At 35.7% G+C, this 17,028-nt stretch overlaps 1 protein-coding gene across 2 annotated transcripts in view; it reads left to right on the top strand.

Annotated features, from left to right (window-relative positions):
- Positions 1 to 17,028, top strand: part of CFTR (CF transmembrane conductance regulator) — a 112,724-nt gene that overhangs the window by 32,369 nt on the left and 63,327 nt on the right. For both annotated transcript variants that reach the window (XM_087969317.1, XM_026669081.2), the window contains exons 3-7: positions 2,637 to 2,745; positions 6,897 to 7,112; positions 8,397 to 8,486; positions 10,020 to 10,183; positions 12,637 to 12,762. In XM_087969317.1, the coding sequence (XP_087825443.1) occupies positions 2,716 to 2,745; positions 6,897 to 7,112; positions 8,397 to 8,486; positions 10,020 to 10,183; positions 12,637 to 12,762 (626 nt within the window). In that variant the 5' untranslated portion in view covers positions 2,637 to 2,715. The remainder of the gene's footprint in view (positions 1 to 2,636; positions 2,746 to 6,896; positions 7,113 to 8,396; positions 8,487 to 10,019; positions 10,184 to 12,636; positions 12,763 to 17,028) is intronic.

Genomic DNA, 17,028 nt, shown 5'->3' on the forward strand with positions numbered 1-17,028 from the left:
AGGCAGGGATGGGGGGACAACTAGCTAGTATCTCTCCCGCCACTCGCTTCTTTCGGGGGACGAAAGGAAGTGGGAAGCAGCGGTGCTGCTATGGGAGGTAGCCCCAGGAGTCCCTGCCCTCCCGGTGGGAGTTCCTCTGCTGCCACTCATTGCACTGTGGCCACCACGTGGTAGGGAGAGCTGGGAGAGCTTCATGTGGCAGCTTAGCCAGCCGAGCCTGGAAATGGTGGGGGGAGGCAGCTAGCTAGGCCCCAGAAAGTGCCACCACCGGGGATTGGACCGCGCCAGTGGGAAACCCAGTCAGCCGAGCCCGGGGACACTGGGGGTGCCCTCGACAAGCTCCAGGAACAGTGGAGGACTAGCATGACTCGCAGGCTTACCTGTGAGCAGGCAGATCAGGGCTGCTCAGTTGGGGTGCATGCACCACGTGGGAAGGCAGGTTAAAGGCAAGTTACAAGAACCCAGTGTGCCGCATAGGAGGTGAGGAATGACTGGGCAGGAGCAAGCATTGGTCAGGTGGGGCAAGCAAGTGGCAACCGGGTGACTGGGTCGGGGGCATGGCCAGCCAGAAGTTACTACTGGCTTGGTGACCCACACCAAATCCTTGCTACCGGTTCGCTTGAACCGGTGCGAACCGGCTGAATACCATCACTGATTTCCCCCCACATCCTATGATAAATAAATCTCTATATCTCTATATTTATTTATCCTATGATAAATAAATCTCTTTATTTTCAAGCAAATAATCATTTAATGGTTGGATTTTGTTCAAGGTTGGTATATGAACCAAATCTTGTGGGTTATAATCTATGGTTACAAAATAAAATAAAAATACTCCCAAAATCTGTTAAAAAATGGTTTAAACAACCAATTTGGTTCATACCCAAGAACCAAACTAGACCATATAAAAAAGGACCGAACTGCATTAATAAATTTAAGATCAGTAGATCTGAGTTCTTTAATTCTAACCAAAACTTATTGTTATAACTAATAACTCTAAAATAAATATCAATAATATATACTGAGTATGGATTTTTTCTACTTTGTATTTCTGCTACTTAAATAGAAAACTTTCTCTGGTTCAGGGTAAAATAACAAGTAAGTTAGTAAATAATTAATTATGAAAAAATCTTACCTTGCATCTTAGATACTTAAAATTTATCAGAGTATTTATGATTATATTACTCCTTTTTCAATGGAAGTTGACTAAAGAGTCATTCTGATCACAAACAAAGCACCCTGGATTCGTGTCGTTAAATTGGTCAGAGAGCTGGAGTTACATAACCAAATGAACTACTTGTTTTGTGGAGATTTGATTTTCAACTAAAAAATATTATCTCATAAAAAATATTTCACAGGTTTCCCACAGAGTGGAATTTTTAATATCAGATCATTTTCTGGTTAGTTATTTTAATGACTTGAAACAATGAATATACGTTTACAAGCATCATGCTTTTGGCATAAAAAGGACTTGATACATCAAGGAAATACATCTTAGAAACCTCTGTTTTTGCACCAGAGCCTCCTGGTTGACATACTCTAGTTCAGACAGAATGTTGAAGCGTAAGGCTTAAGTCAACATGTTTGTGGTTGGGTAAACAGCTTTTAATGAGCTAACTTATTTAGGCTATCAAATTTGGCCTGAAACTCTGGATAATTCTATATAGTACCAAAAACAAATAAAAACTTGATGATTATTTGAAATTTTGCAGCCCAGATATAGCTCCAAGGAATGAACCTATCAGTTATAACCCCATCTAATACCAACTGCTGGACCTGGAAAAAAAATTGTGCATGCATTTGATACTCTGAAATTTCTCCCTAATTAGAATGGTTACCCCATTGAAAGCTCTAGTGGTCTCTTTAAAAGATACAGCTTAAATAAATTCTCCATAAAACTACATTAGTATCTCCTGGACTCTTCTGTAAATAATAATAATGAGGTCATGGTTTACATGTCTTCAGCAGTGATTGGATTATACTATGATAGGGTAATGTCTTAAATCACTTCTGAAAAAAATGCCTTAGTATAATCTGTCATATCAGTTGCCTTTTGATATTACTTAATTCCCATATCATATTCAGTGTAGTTAAGAAGTGATCAAATTCCATTTTGATTGGAAATTTTATAAGTATCTAAATATTGTGATTACTTTATATTCCATAAATGTTAAAACTGATTCTAAAAATGCATCATTCAGGGTTGAATTACACAGGTTTTCAATGTTAGCTGACATGCTTTATTAAAAACAGAACAGAATTGAATTTTTCCTTTTCTTTCCCTTGGTACTGGAAGCAATCCAAAACCTTTATTTGCCTATTATTTGTTTAGTGGTCTGAAGAAGTACAACAGGTTTCTTTAAAACATACACTGTGACCTTTTTAATGAATTAACTTTCTGCAAAATGATGTGTAACGAAGTATTTCCATTGCCAAATATTTAACTGAGCTACACTTGAACTTTTATTGAGCTATCATGTCACAGTGGGTCAGGTCCTTGGGGTCTTTGCAAAGCTTTGAATTCAATGGATTCCTTAACTAAATCTCCTTGGATATTCTTGGGTGAAATGAACTATGTTTGGGCCAAAGAATGGTTTATTTGGCCACATAATTCAATGTTCTTTTTTATTCCTCAGAGAATGGGATAGAGAATTGGCTTCAAAGAAAAACCCCAAACTCATCAATGCACTTAGACGGTGTTTCTTCTGGAAATTTATGTTGTATGGAATTATACTATATTTAGGGGTAAGTTTCCTTATATTTCAGTTAACATATTGCAATATTATATCCTTTTGTAACATGCCTAAGAAATTCTAAGTGGTGTATTTGTCTATGGAAATTTTCAGTCATGGTTGTCCCAAAGGTGCTATAAAGGTATAAATCCTTCTATTCAACACCATCCTGTCAGAGATGAAGAAGCTTCTTGGATGAGAAGTGAAATGGCTTCAAAGAAAAACAAGAAGGTCTAGTTGCCTCTTGAAAAAGCACTTTTGGGACATGAAGTTTGTTTGTTTGTTTATGCAACAGAAATCAAGTTAATTATATTAAAACATGCTTATTAATACTGTTCCTAAATATAAATATTTTAATTAAACTATTTTTCATCTCTGTAATCAAATCCGCATGAGAAATAACGTACAGTAGAAAATTACTCTAATGCTTGTCATCTGGGACAAAACTGAAAATGAGCATGCATAAATACACGGACCTCATTTCAGACAATTTTTATCGGAAGTGGGGAACTTATGGAATGCCAAATTTGTCAAATTTCAGATTATCCATTAGTCCTAGACATGATATTGAAGTTCAAGGATATTGGAAACTGTAATCCTATATTTGGAAGGCTACAAATTTTCTACCTCGTTCTTGTAAAATATTAAAAATAAATGAATTATTTTCAGGTATTTTTACAGTATATCTTCCAGAGATGTTCTTTTTTATGATACACTAGAACAGGGGTGTCAAACTTGCAGCCCGCGGGCCGGATGCATCAAGTGCTGGCCCCGCCCCTGCCAAGTTTAGTGAAGGGGGAAAAAGTCCCAATACATCACATGATGCCTCTGTGACCATGCGAGTTTGACACCCCTGCACTAGAAGGTAGGATTTTAAGAATAGCATAATTTTAATCATTGCCATAATTTTTAAAAATATTTCATTTATTAAAGGTATATGCCCATTACATTACAAGATAAGGTTTTTTTTTAAAGTGCTTATAGGAAATGTACTGGAACTTAGTTATACATACACTTTAAAGTTATTTAATAATTAGAATTCATTTGTTCCTTGAATATAGATCCAATTTCTTCAGATTTAGTGGAGGTTTATATTGTTTCAACTGTTTATTACCAGTATTAGCATCTATTTACCCCATATACATAACTTATTTTTCATCTTAGATTTGTGGGATGGAGAAGAGAAATTTCATGGGATGATAAATAGGTGGATAGATGGATAGATAGATGATAGATATTCTATCTGAAAATTTTCTATAATATACCCAATTCTTTCCATTGAAAACTGTAATTTTTGTTATATACGTTTGAAACTAGGTACATATAACTGATTAAATTTTATGTTGATATATAGAAAACTGGAAGCTTAAAAATATGACACATGCTCCTACTCTTTTAACACATATAGAAAGAGATTGGAGAAAAAAAATAATCTAAATTAAGTTGAATTTCATGGCTGATAAAGAATTAGAAAGTTGGGATCACCATTTTTATGTGTGTTTGGTGTGTATATGTGTGCTTATTAAGATAGTCACGAACATCCAGCATTAAAATCTGTTGTAAAATTGATGGAGACATTGACTCTTAAACATGATGAGTGTATAGTATGAATTATCCTATGCTACCAATATTGTTATCTCTCATAAATATAATGAGAATATAGCAAAGGCTAATAATGCCAGGTGTGTCTACAAAGATTATCAAAGGTAGTTAGAAATTTCAATACACATTTTGTATTCAGTCTTTGCACATTTGCAAAGAAACAACTGTTAGTCTTGAATATCCTGAAGAGCTTGATTTCAGCTTGTCCCTATCACTGCTATCTTGCAAATAGTACAGAAATTCTGTTTTTCAGATCATAAGAAAAGCAACTAGAGAGCAAGTATTAACATTATTATTTGGAAAGAGTACAACTTTTTTCTTTGTTAATCGTTAAAGTGTATTATTGTAGCCTTTTTTTGTTCACTGTTGTAAAAAAAATCTATAAATCACTTCGTAACAATAATCTGAAAACACATTGCTATCTTTGTATGGTATACATAACAAACAGTCGTAAAATATAAACTATAGTTCTACACATATGCAGTGTACATATGCAAAGGAATAGAGATGTGATTTTTTTTTAACCAACTGAAGGGGGAGTTAAGGATTTGGAGAATTCCATTATAGTCTCTAGCATCATTAAATTATGTTATGTGATTTGACACTAACAGGATTTTTTTACCAATAGTGTTCCATTTAAAGGCAATCTGAAGTTTATTAATATGAAGGTTGTCATCTTTCTCTTTATACTGTCCTTTTCTTACACATTTCATGGCCACACTGTTTCAATTAACTTTTGTAACCTCTGCCCCATCCTGCGCTTTGTAATTTCTGATCTGATGACAGCTTCTGTACAAGTCACAATGTTTTGTGACTCTGTTTAGTTCTGAAAAATGTTCTTCCCATTGTCCAGCTATGAGTTTTATTCACCAACTTTTTATTTGTGTCCTTTAACATTTATGTATATGTATGTATGTATGTATATGTGTCGTATATAATCTATCTATCTATCTATCTATCTATCTATCTATCTATCTATCTATCTATCCTATCCATCCATCCATCCATCCATCCATCTATCTCTCTATGTAAAAACATGTTTTATTATAGTCTTGATCCTAAACATGGATGCACACCTGCCCAATTCTTTTTTTTTTTATTGTTCTTTTATAAATATTCCTCCTTGTGTACTAAAAACATTGCTCTGTTGGTCAAACATAAGTCTGTTTGTCTTTTTCTAAAATTATACGTAATCATGAAAAACAATGTGAGTACTTAAAACAGCAGCTATGTGATTCAGAGTGTCGGTTTCAGTCCATTTCTGGAAATAAAATGTGTTTTTTCCTAATGGGTGAGCATTGAAACCAGTTTTTTCATGCTGACCCATTAGGAAATGACTATACATAATAATAATAATAAAGCAATTTGCAATGTTAACCTCAGGTTTAAAGGACAGTAAACAAATGGTACTGTGACCTCACTTACAGTATATCTTCTGATGGCATGCTTCCAATGTATTTTTAACAAAATAAATTGTATGCTATATGATCATTTCATATCAAATATCTAAAATTTCATTTGGGAACTATAAATATTGTTTAATGAAAGTTTTATTTCTAAAATTTGCCATCCTTTTATATATTGTAATAATGCTAAACAATGTATCAAAGCTGGATTTTTTTCCATTTGTTTTAATTTTCATTTAAATATAAAATGAATTTATTAACAATAATCTATGTAAAGAGTCAGATATGATAATTATTAAAGATTTATTAAATTATGACAAATGCAACTAGATGGGGAATCCAACCCAAAATTGACACAGTTGTTATTGTGGTGAACTTTAGCACCCTTTAATAGACTTGTAATTGTAAGGAGTATGACTCTTATAATTATAGTCCTTTCAGTAATTCAGAGTCATAACTTCAATTTTCATTGTACGAAAAAAAAACACCTTTCTTTATGCTCATACTGGATCCCTGAAATATTCATTATTATCCTCTCCAATAACTCTCACTGTCATTATAAGTCATTATTTTATTTATTAAACGAACATATATAGCCACCCATCTTACTAACACAAACAAGTGGAAAGTATATAACAAATAATATAATTCTTTTTTATATATATAAAATTCTTTATAACCCTAAAATTATTTATTCTACAATAAAGAGCAGGTTAGAAAGATGCTACATATTGATCATAAGGCTATTAAAAGGGACAATATTATATGCTATGGAATATTGAATAGCTCTGCAACTTTGCATTTATTAGTTCCAAAAACAGACATATGGGTGGGAATGTTCCCTGAGCCAAAAGACAAATGCTACTTTTTCAAAGAACATTGAAAGCTTTCCCTGTAATTCCATAAATAAGAACAAATCAGGGTAGCTGCTGAATTTTATTTTCTTACTTCCCCTTCTGTTCTTGAGGGAAGTTATAGTTTAGGAAGCATAATATAGTCTGTGACATGCATCCATTTTGCCCACTGCTAACCATCACTTCATTGTCTGAAGATAAGGTTATAATTCTTCATGCTTAAATATGCTGAACAAGTGCTCATATGTATTAGCTATTCAAAAAACTGACAAAAATATCTGACTTTTTCTTTTTAACCACAGGAAGTTACTAAATCCGTGCAGCCTCTTTTACTGGGAAGAATAATTGCTTCTTATGATTCTGCTAATACACAAGAACGATCAATAGCTTACTATTTAGCCATAGGACTCTGTCTTCTCTTCATTGTACGAATGTTACTTCTCCACCCAGCAATATTTGGTCTTCATCACATTGGAATGCAAATAAGGATAGCCATGTTTAGTTTAATTTATAAAAAGGTACGTTTCCTATTTTGGTTAAATGAAATTCAAGGCTAATTAAACTGCATAGGGGATTGATAATAACATGCTGTGGCCTCACATTGCTACAGTAATGAAAGCATACTGTGTCAAGAAGCATTTCTTTTTTTGATGATCTACACTTAGTTTGTTGTGCAGTTTCAGCAGGGGGTATCTTAATACTTTGTTCAAACCAACAGTAACAGAGAAAATGGGAGTAAAAATACGAGTTGTTACATAAGCTACATGACCATCATCCAATTTCCCTAGTTGTGAGTAGAATGAAGCCTACATGGAGCAATAAGGACTAATTTTGCCTCATGAAGGAGAGAATCTAAATATGCTAGGAAAAAAGGTAGCTAATGAGCCAAGAATGACAAAATTAATTTACCATTACATATAAACTCTCCTATTGCACAAACCTAAAATAAACAAAAAAACCTGTATTTGTGGATTATTTCTTACAAATGTAATAAACTGTGAAAAGAATCTGAAATTAAAATAAAAACAGAGTCTCTAATCTGATTATTGCAGCTACTATAAACTTACTATTTACTTATTTATTTTAAAATCTACCCATTCCTTTTCCATTCAGGGTCCTGAAATGGATGCACAATAAATAATAATAATAACGTTAATTTATAATTACAAACACAAAATATAAATTTCAATGGAAATCAAGATTGACCTCAGTTTACTTTCCAAAATCTTAACTGGAAAGTATAGTTTAAAAAGATGAATTTAGTTTGGAATTAAGTACAAATCAGAGTTCATCACTTCAGATGCAATTTTTTTTGCCTGGTTCTTGCAAACTGAACAGAGAATCAGAGTGAACAAGTAGGGTATTTGTGAGTCTGACACTTTATCCACATATACATTTAACTGTACTTCAGAGATGCTTAATTGTTTTTTCAAGAACAAGTCCCAATGAAGTAGCTTTTACTTCATCCCCAGATTACAAGGCCAATTTTAACTGATACGATGTTAAAATGTTTTCAATTTCTTCCTGGCAAGAGCCTCATGCTATTCATGATTTGTTGTTCTTGCGTGGTGATTGGTAATGATACAATCAGGATCTATTGAAATATTTTTTTATAGAGTAAACCCTTCTGAATATTGTAAGTATTTATGAGTAATCCTGTAGTAGATGGAAAAAAGTGTGTTTGTAATAAAAGAAAAATTATATTGCACAGACCATACTAACATCCTCTGAAGTTTTTTATTTCTGTTTGTGCTATTACATGCTTTGGCTGATAAACTTCTTATTTTTGTTCTGTTTTACAGACTTTAAAACTGTCAAGCAGAGTCCTAGATAACATAAGTACTGGACAACTTGTTAGCCTCCTTTCAAACAACCTGAACAAATTTGATGAAGTATGTTGACGATCATGCGTTTAATACATTTCTTTGAAGGAGAAGGAATTGGTTCAATCCATTATTAATGTGCTTAACACTACTAGAATTAAAGTAAATTCTTTGCTATGGATAGGTTTGCTAGAGAATAGTTCTAAGCGAATTATAAAAATCAGAACAAAACAACAATAAAACAACAACAACAACACTATTATGTATGCTAACAACATCACTCTTGCCTGAATTTTTGGATCCAAATTATCTGTTTGTATTACATTATTCCTGCTATTTGAAGTGACTTCTTAAACTATTGACAAACTCTGAGAATAGGATATATAATACTAAATTCATAACATTTATCTTTGGATATATCTATATTATATAGCAATAACACTTAGACTTATATACCACTTTATAGTGCTTTACAGCCCTCTCTAAGTGGTTTACAGAATGAGCATATTGCCCCCAACAATTTGGGTCCTCATTTTACCCATCTCGGAAGGATGGAAGGCTGAGTCAACCTTGAGCTCGTTGAGATTCGAACTGCCAAATTGCAGGCAGCCGGTTGTCAGTAGAAGTAGCCTGCACTACTGCACTCTAACTACTGCACTACTGGGGCTCTATATAGTTATTTATTTCCCTACTTTAGTGTTAATATACTTTTGGAACAAATGCTACATGTGCTCGTGCTATTGTTTTCCTTGGCTAGCAATAATCAAATGGTAGTAGGAAAATACAGAAAATTATTTGTTGATTTTTAGTGGATGATATTTAAATTGCTTAAACTTTAAGTGGGACAGAGGAATAGTTAACAGTCAGAGATAGATTCCTCCTCCCACTTTGTTTATGTCAGGAGTGTTTGGTTGGTCTGTAAGAATCTTTTTCAAGCTGAGGTCAAAACAAATCACAGCAGCATGGATGTAATTTCTTATTAAAGTGATCATACCATAAAGAACGTTGCACTTCACTGCCGAGATTTCTGCTAGAAGAAACTACACTTTCAAGGTGCCGGGTTGCTAAGTCTGGTTTAGATAAAATTCTGTGTTATTCCCAGATTTTGAAATCACAAAAACAGATTTATCTGCTCCAGCTTGTGGTGTTTGTAGGAACAAAATAGGCATTGCAACTGTGGGACCATTACTCTGATTAAATATGATAAAATGTGTACAAAGATCAGTGGCACAGTGTAAGTCACCACTGCTGGTAATAGACAGGGAGAGGTTTATATCAAGAGAAGACACTTTTAAGAATTTGGCCACTAACCACTAGTGTTTGTCGTTGCATTGACTCCTCTGTCAACAATACTGAACAAGTCAGGTCATGACTATGAAACATCAAAAACATCTGCCAACCTATTCCATTGCCTTTACATGATTGATCAGAAGCTGCATGGAAAAACACCACCTGAAATGGAATAGCTGCTCAACATTGTTGAATATACAGCCAAGATATTTCATTTGGATTGGACAAACATGCCACACTTAACCAGCTTTCGTGTTGCTTTCTATGTATAGTTTCCTTATGCTTTTATAGTGATTTTTTTCTTTCTTTCAGGGTCTGGCTTTGGCTCATTTTGTATGGATTGCACCTTTACAAGTTGTGTTGCTGATGGGGCTTCTCTGGGAGATGTTGCAGGCATCAGCATTTTGTGGGCTTGGATTCTTGATTCTTGTTGTCTTTTTCCAAGCCTGGCTAGGACGAATGATGATGAAATACAGGTGACCAAGTTTTCTCAAATAACGGTAGTCCTCAAATTTACCTGAATTTCAGCCACTAAGCAAGGGCAATCGTGACAATCCCTGTTACCATCTTTAACTGAATTCCACTACCTGAGGACCCACCACAATCTAACCCAGTGATGGCTAACCCTTTCAGCTTAGTGTGTCGAAAATCGGGAAAAAGTGTAGCCTTCCTCGGGTCGTGTGTCACTTCAAGAAATATCAATAATTTGGTTTATGACGGACTGGGCTGGGGTGATCACACAGGGCTGTGAAACTCGTCTCCCTGGTCTCAGGGCTGCAGGTGCAGGATGTGGGGATCGGAAGGCCACCTTACAGGGCTGTGAACCTCATGGATCTCCTTTCCTCCTGTAGCGTTCCTGAGGTAATGAAACTGACAAACCTCAGTTTATGGCGGTTAAAACTGGTTCTCTGCTGCAAAGATCTTGCGGCAGCGGTGACACCACGCCTCCACGCAACAAGCAGGGAGCAGGGATTGGAGCAGAGCACAGGCAGCCTCTAAATGTGCAGGTTTTCCCCACACCAACAGGCGTGTCAGTCAAAGTGCCTCGGCGTGTCACGAGTGACACGCGTGTCATAGGTTAGCCATCACTGACCTAACCCATTTCAAGTTTAAGTCCCATCCAGCCCCAAGCCTTAGTTCTTATAAGATAAAGAACTGCTTTTACTGCCTCCCCCCCACTCCCCCAATTTCTGCCCTTTTGGCCATCCTGCATCCTGCCTTTTGACTCTGGTCAACAAGAAGCCCTTTCTTCTGTAGAATGGCACAAAGATGGCAAGGAACACAATAGGCATTTTTGTTCTGCTGGGAAGCTCCAGCTGTACCAATAACATGGTGCAAAACTCAGCCACCCCAGCTAGTCCCAGCTGTAGTCGTCCTCCTCACCCTGCACTCTGATCCCTCTGCCATCTTGCCCTTTTTTGCCCCAGCTGGCCTTTGCTGTCTTCTTGGTGCTGCTGTTGTGGCGTGTCCCAACCAGGCCCTTCACGAATCAGTTTCTGGCTACATCAGGCCATCTCCCCCAGGTCTCCTGAGGATCCACTGTATGTAAACTTGGGAAGAAAGCCTCACATGGTCAGAAGATGCCTCACAAAAGGCCAGGCAGGATATGCTTGGTCAGCACAGTGGGAGAAAGAGGATGGTGAAAGTCAACAAGGGCAGCAGAGACCTGTAGAATGCAGGTGGCCAAAAGATGGGGGGGAGATAGGAAGAGACTTGAAGTACTGAAGCAGTCATAAATTTAAGCGGACTACAAGGTGCCTGAATTTTGATCACATGACCACATGGGTGCTACAATGCCCATAACCTTTAAGGATTTAATCCCTTTGTTCAGCATCACTGCAATTTTGAACTGTTGTTGAATGGATGCTGTATTAAGGTTCTTAAATAAAACTTCTTAAATAAAGAAGCCAGAAAATGATCTTCAACATGGAACAGAAAAACAGGCAACAGTCTGGTTGTGGGAAAGCCATGGCCATACTCCTAAGGGAAGAAGCATTTTAGATTTTTCTTCAGCAGCTGAGCCTATTGTATCTGCCTGACCAAGAGTATTTGGGACATTAACTCTGTTTCCTGGGCAACACATATAATCTATATGTAATTTATATACCTGTTATTAAAGGAATAATGTCCAACAAGTGGCTCTATCTTGACACAATACGATCTAGTATATCTTCCTTTGCCTTGATTCCAGTAGCTATGCTTTGAGAAACTGGAAATGGCTGAAATAAAGAACAAAACTTGGTTAAAGTGGGTAACTCTTTGACTCCTAAGAATTATACTTAACCTTTTGTGGAGCAAAAACATTTAAACCTTCCACAGGTAGCAAGAACAGAAGTAACAATAGTTGATGATTTATTTTAAGCTAGGCCTACTTTAGCATTTACACTACACTTTGCATGCTTTTTCAACTTCCAAATGGCAAAGGGCACAAGCAATTTCCTGTAGGGCTGTGCTATAAGATACTACCCCTTACGTACAACAAACCTTGTACTACTATTATTTGCTTATTTCCACATGGAGTTCAATATACTTCTAAATGTTTATTGTTACATGTTATTCAGAAAAAAAATGTTTCATGGACTCAGTGGAAACACACACACACAAGGCTAGTGTTTTTACGTCTATACATAAGGTTACTATTCTCAAATAAATTTTTGGTTTCTAGCTCTGTATTTTGCATTAAGTTTTACATAATGGCACATCTATACCAATGCAGCTTTTTAAAAAAGTATTGAATAATCATTTGAACTTGATCATAGGACATTTGAAGTATTTTAGGAACTTGTTATTAGAATAACAAACAATTTTCTGTACACTTCTAGTTTATGGCATGAATAGATACCTTATTGATACTGGTAGTATATTGTGTGCAGTGCTTATCAGATTTTCAGTATGATGAATATTAAATATAGAACATAATTATCTACAGAGATCAGCGAGCAGGAAAGATCAACGAAAGACTTGTAATTACCTCAGAAATGATAGAGAATATACAATCAGTAAAGGCTTATTGTTGGGAAGATGCAATGGAAAATATGATTGAAAGTCTGCGACAGTAAGTATTTATATTTGTCCATCTTACATGCATGGCATATATGTTGCATAACCCAACAATGAGATAAAAGTTTAGTTTGTAACATAATAGTTGTTGTAATAAAACTGTTGGGTCATGCTGATCCAAACAATTATTTTTACCTGCTGTGCTGTCTGTCTTTGTCTATGTTATGATGGCCTATCTGAATAAAAACTTTGCAAAAATCACTTTACCCAGGAGTCACACCTGGTTCTATATTTTTATCTGGAAATCAGCCATATAATGAATAGAATTCATCTTTCAATAGGTCATTTAGAATAGCATCCTCAACTTTTGCAGCTTGGAGGCCCAGCTGGAGGGGGGGAGAGGGGAACCAGACTGCATAAATGATGAGTTGGAGCACACACATGCGCCTACGCACCTCAAGTCGTGTAAGCGGCAGTCCGGTGCATATGCGCATCCCACATAGCTGGACTGCAAGTTGAGCTGCACATGCATGCATGTGCACCAACTGCCTCTCATGCAGCCCGGTTCCAAATAAGTAACAGCCCAGTAGTGGGTGGTGAGCCGGGGTTGGGGACACTTGATTTAGATCAGGGGTCGCTAACCTTTTGGACCTCAGGGACCACCAAACTCATAATTTTAGATCCCAGGGATCACTAACTGGTTCTGTGGGTGTGGCCTAATTTGTGGGTGTGGCTTAGTCATGTGACTGGCTGGGCGTGGCTTGTATGTAAATATTATATATTTATATAAATATTGATTTTTTTATTAAAAAAGAGCAACTTTTACCCAAAATCAGGCAAAGCAGGCAGGCAGATTGAGTTGCTCACAGAATCACAGATTCATTCAGAGATCTATCTATCTGCCATTGGCTAGCTCAGTCTGTCACATAAAATTTGCTTGCAAGCAAACTCACAAAATTAACTCACAACACACCATACATGTAAATATTGAATTTTTTATAGAAAAAGAGCAACTTTTACCCAAAATCAGGAAAATCAGGCAGATTGAGTTGCTCACAGAATCATTCAATTATCTATCTATCTATCTATCTATCTATCTATCTATCTATCTATCTATCTATCTATCTATCTATCTGCCATTGGCTAGCTCAGTCTCTCAAATTTGCTTGCCATGAGTTTGCACTGAATTTGCTTGCAAGCAAACCTTCGGTCCTAAGGGAGGTTCGACTGTACTTAAAAGCAGAGCCGAAGATTTAAAGACGAGCTGGAAAGCAAGAAATCCAACCATTTTCTGCTTCCTAGCTAATCTAAATCTCCCAGCACAGAGAACAGATGATGGTCGGAAAAAGGAAAAATAGAAATTTAGCAGGCAAGTTTACCGGGTAAGGAGTGAGTGGGCGGGGAGGGTTCCCGCGGGCCATGTGGGCGGCACAGCACTTGTGTTTCTGCGCAGCCTGGATTAATTGCTTTGGGGGGGGGTGCTCTGGGGGTGAGATGTCTCTGCGGCCCACCAAAATTTTCTCACGGCCCACCTGTGGGCCGCAGCCCGCCGGTTGGTGGCTGCTGATTTAGATCGTATAGAATTCTTTTGAATTTCATATCATCTGAAACTGAGATACACAAAACGAAATGAAACTTTAGCCGTATGCAGTTTATTCTGAGATTGTTAAAAAACAATGATATAAATGGAAACATTTTAAACTTCAGCCCTGTTTCCCATTTCCTTCTCTCCTTAATTTTTGAAGGTCGGCTGATTTTTTAAGGAGCTGTTGACATGGAACTCTAGGGCAGAAATTTCCAATCCCCCGTCTATGGGGGCTGCAGCATAGCAGAAAGAGGGCCCCACAAACAAGCAAAGTCCCACCCATGGTATGCAGGCAGCACATAAACCCACATCTCCTCCAGTCCACTGGAAGACCTCTCTCCATGGACCTGGTCCCTGTTGCCCCAAAGGTTGGGGACCGCTGCCCTAGGGAACATATTTTTAGGTTTCTTTAAAGTGTTTTTTTTTAACAATATCATTTGTCAGGATTTTTATTTTTAAAAGGACACCAAATGTCAAAGAAGCAAAAAGTAATCATTTGTTCACATTCCTGTGTAATTCTACCTCTTTGCTGAAATAATAGATAAAATAGATAAAAGCCCATATTTGTGAATAGGTATTTTTCTCAGACTTTGTATCTGGGACTAGATTATTTACTATTTAGAATTATTTTATGAGTCATTTCCGTAAATATTATATGATTACTCTATGTTTTCCTTAATAAATAGTTTATTATTTGTTTTGCAGAACTTACTGTAGAACTGGGTGTGCCATTACATTCTATTTTTTCAAAAAGAAAACTTGGAGACTTAGTATCTGGTACACAGTGTACAAATTATAAATAATAAGTTAAAATTTATTAGAGACTCTACTTTTTTAGAAAATAGAAAGAATGCTAAAATTACAACCATAAATCTTCTCAGGTAAAAGAAATTCAATCTAATTTGAAGATCCTTTATACCCTGAAAGTGTGATATTGAAACACAATATTTAAGAATGAAAGGAATGAAAGGAGCTCAGAATAGAAATAGAGAAGTGTTGGCAATGAGACTCTAATTGATATTTATCAAAAATATTTGAATAGATTTATACATTTATACATTGTCAGTATTAAATTGCTTAAATTGTTTTGTTTTTTAAAAAGAAAAATAATAGCCATGATTTCTGATTTTCATTCATTAAAATACCAGTCTCTTGTTTCAAATTTGTGTTGTATTTAATTTTCTCATTTACTTTTTCCAAATTGTCCATGAATTTATACCTTAACTGTTTCACCTATACTGATTCACTAGTACTGCTGATTATTTCAGTACTAAAGATATTTAATTGGAGGTGTGTCCAACTGATTTTTCATCTAATATTAGCTATTGCTATTTAGCATAACAATAATATTAAATTTTCTATAACTTCTTTCTCTCCATTGAAACCAAATCAACATAATTTAATTGTACCTGGTTTAAGCATAATCTTGAGGCAAAGAATTCCCCACCCCTATCTGATCATGTTCCAAATCTCAACAGTGAATTTGATTTGCTGTCTTTTTGGTCAGATATTTCCGCTATTTTTCTCTCTCTAAAACTCTTCATAATCTGCTTTAGTGTTTGACTGCTGATATTAACTCAAGTCTACTAAAATCTCCGGGAAAAGAGTTTTTCTTCTCAATTCAACCTTGATGATACATACTCCTTGATTGATTAACTTCCCGTTGCTACAGCACTCTGCTAGAGTGAAGTGTGCTTTAAAACAAAATTTACTGCTTTCTCTTCATTATATCACTGTACATATTTCTGTCTGGACTTACATTAATAAGGAGCTTTGTTGTTTCCTGAACTGTTGCACATAAACCCTTGCATTCTAACAAGTCAATAGGAAACATTTACTGCACTTTACTTCTCTAGTTAATTTATATTTCAAGACTCCGCTTTCCAGAAATAATAGAAGGAGATAATTTCTCAAAATGCTTGAATTATTTTATTTGGCAGTAGTTAATTTGAAAACCTCAGATCTAGAATCTTTTAAAAGTCATATTAGAGATAAAATGAAATAAATTTTAAGACAAAAGAAAAGGGAAGTTGCTTTCATTGTTTTTGTTTTTTTTATAGCATATCACTCTTCCTTACCACAGACATACCCACATTTACACAGAGAAAATAATTATTCTGGCCCTACCCATAGATTCTTTGACTTATATAATTTTCTGAAATCTCTAGAATTTTGACAGCAAAACAGATGCAGTAGCAAATATAATGTCATAACTTGCCAGCTATATCTAATGATGGTTTCAGTGTAATTTGAAGTTGAAGAACTGCATTTTGCTTTAGAACAGGGCTGTCAAATTCCCAGCCCGTGGACCAGATGTGTCATGCAGTGGCCAAACCCACGTTCAGTTTAGTGAAGGGGAAAAAAAAGTCCCGATATGTCACGTGATGCCACCATGACAAAAGCAGGCGTTTGAGACCCCTGCTTTAGAAGGTAGAGTGTTGTTGTAGCAGTAAGCCCCTTATTTCAAACTTAAAATATTAATCCATGCAGACTATAGGATAGTAGTAAATTCTTTGAATTTAAAATTCTCACTTAGCCCTGAAGCCTACTGGACAATCTTTTCGCTAATTTCTATTACTCAGTTTAATTGTTATGAATAAAAAGGTATTGAGAATACACATTCCAAACTACTGTAACTTTCAAAACTTTTTTATTTGCATTCATAATTGTTTCATATTTTAGAATTATGCCATTCTAGCTGTAGAGTTTCAATTTTTGTATTGGATTTTCAGTTTT

Source organism: Notechis scutatus, chromosome 6 (genome assembly GCF_049901735.1).
Source record: "Notechis scutatus isolate UNSWTSFEM ecotype Mainland chromosome 6, rNotScu1.2, whole genome shotgun sequence".
Taxonomy (NCBI): domain Eukaryota; kingdom Metazoa; phylum Chordata; class Lepidosauria; order Squamata; family Elapidae; genus Notechis; species Notechis scutatus.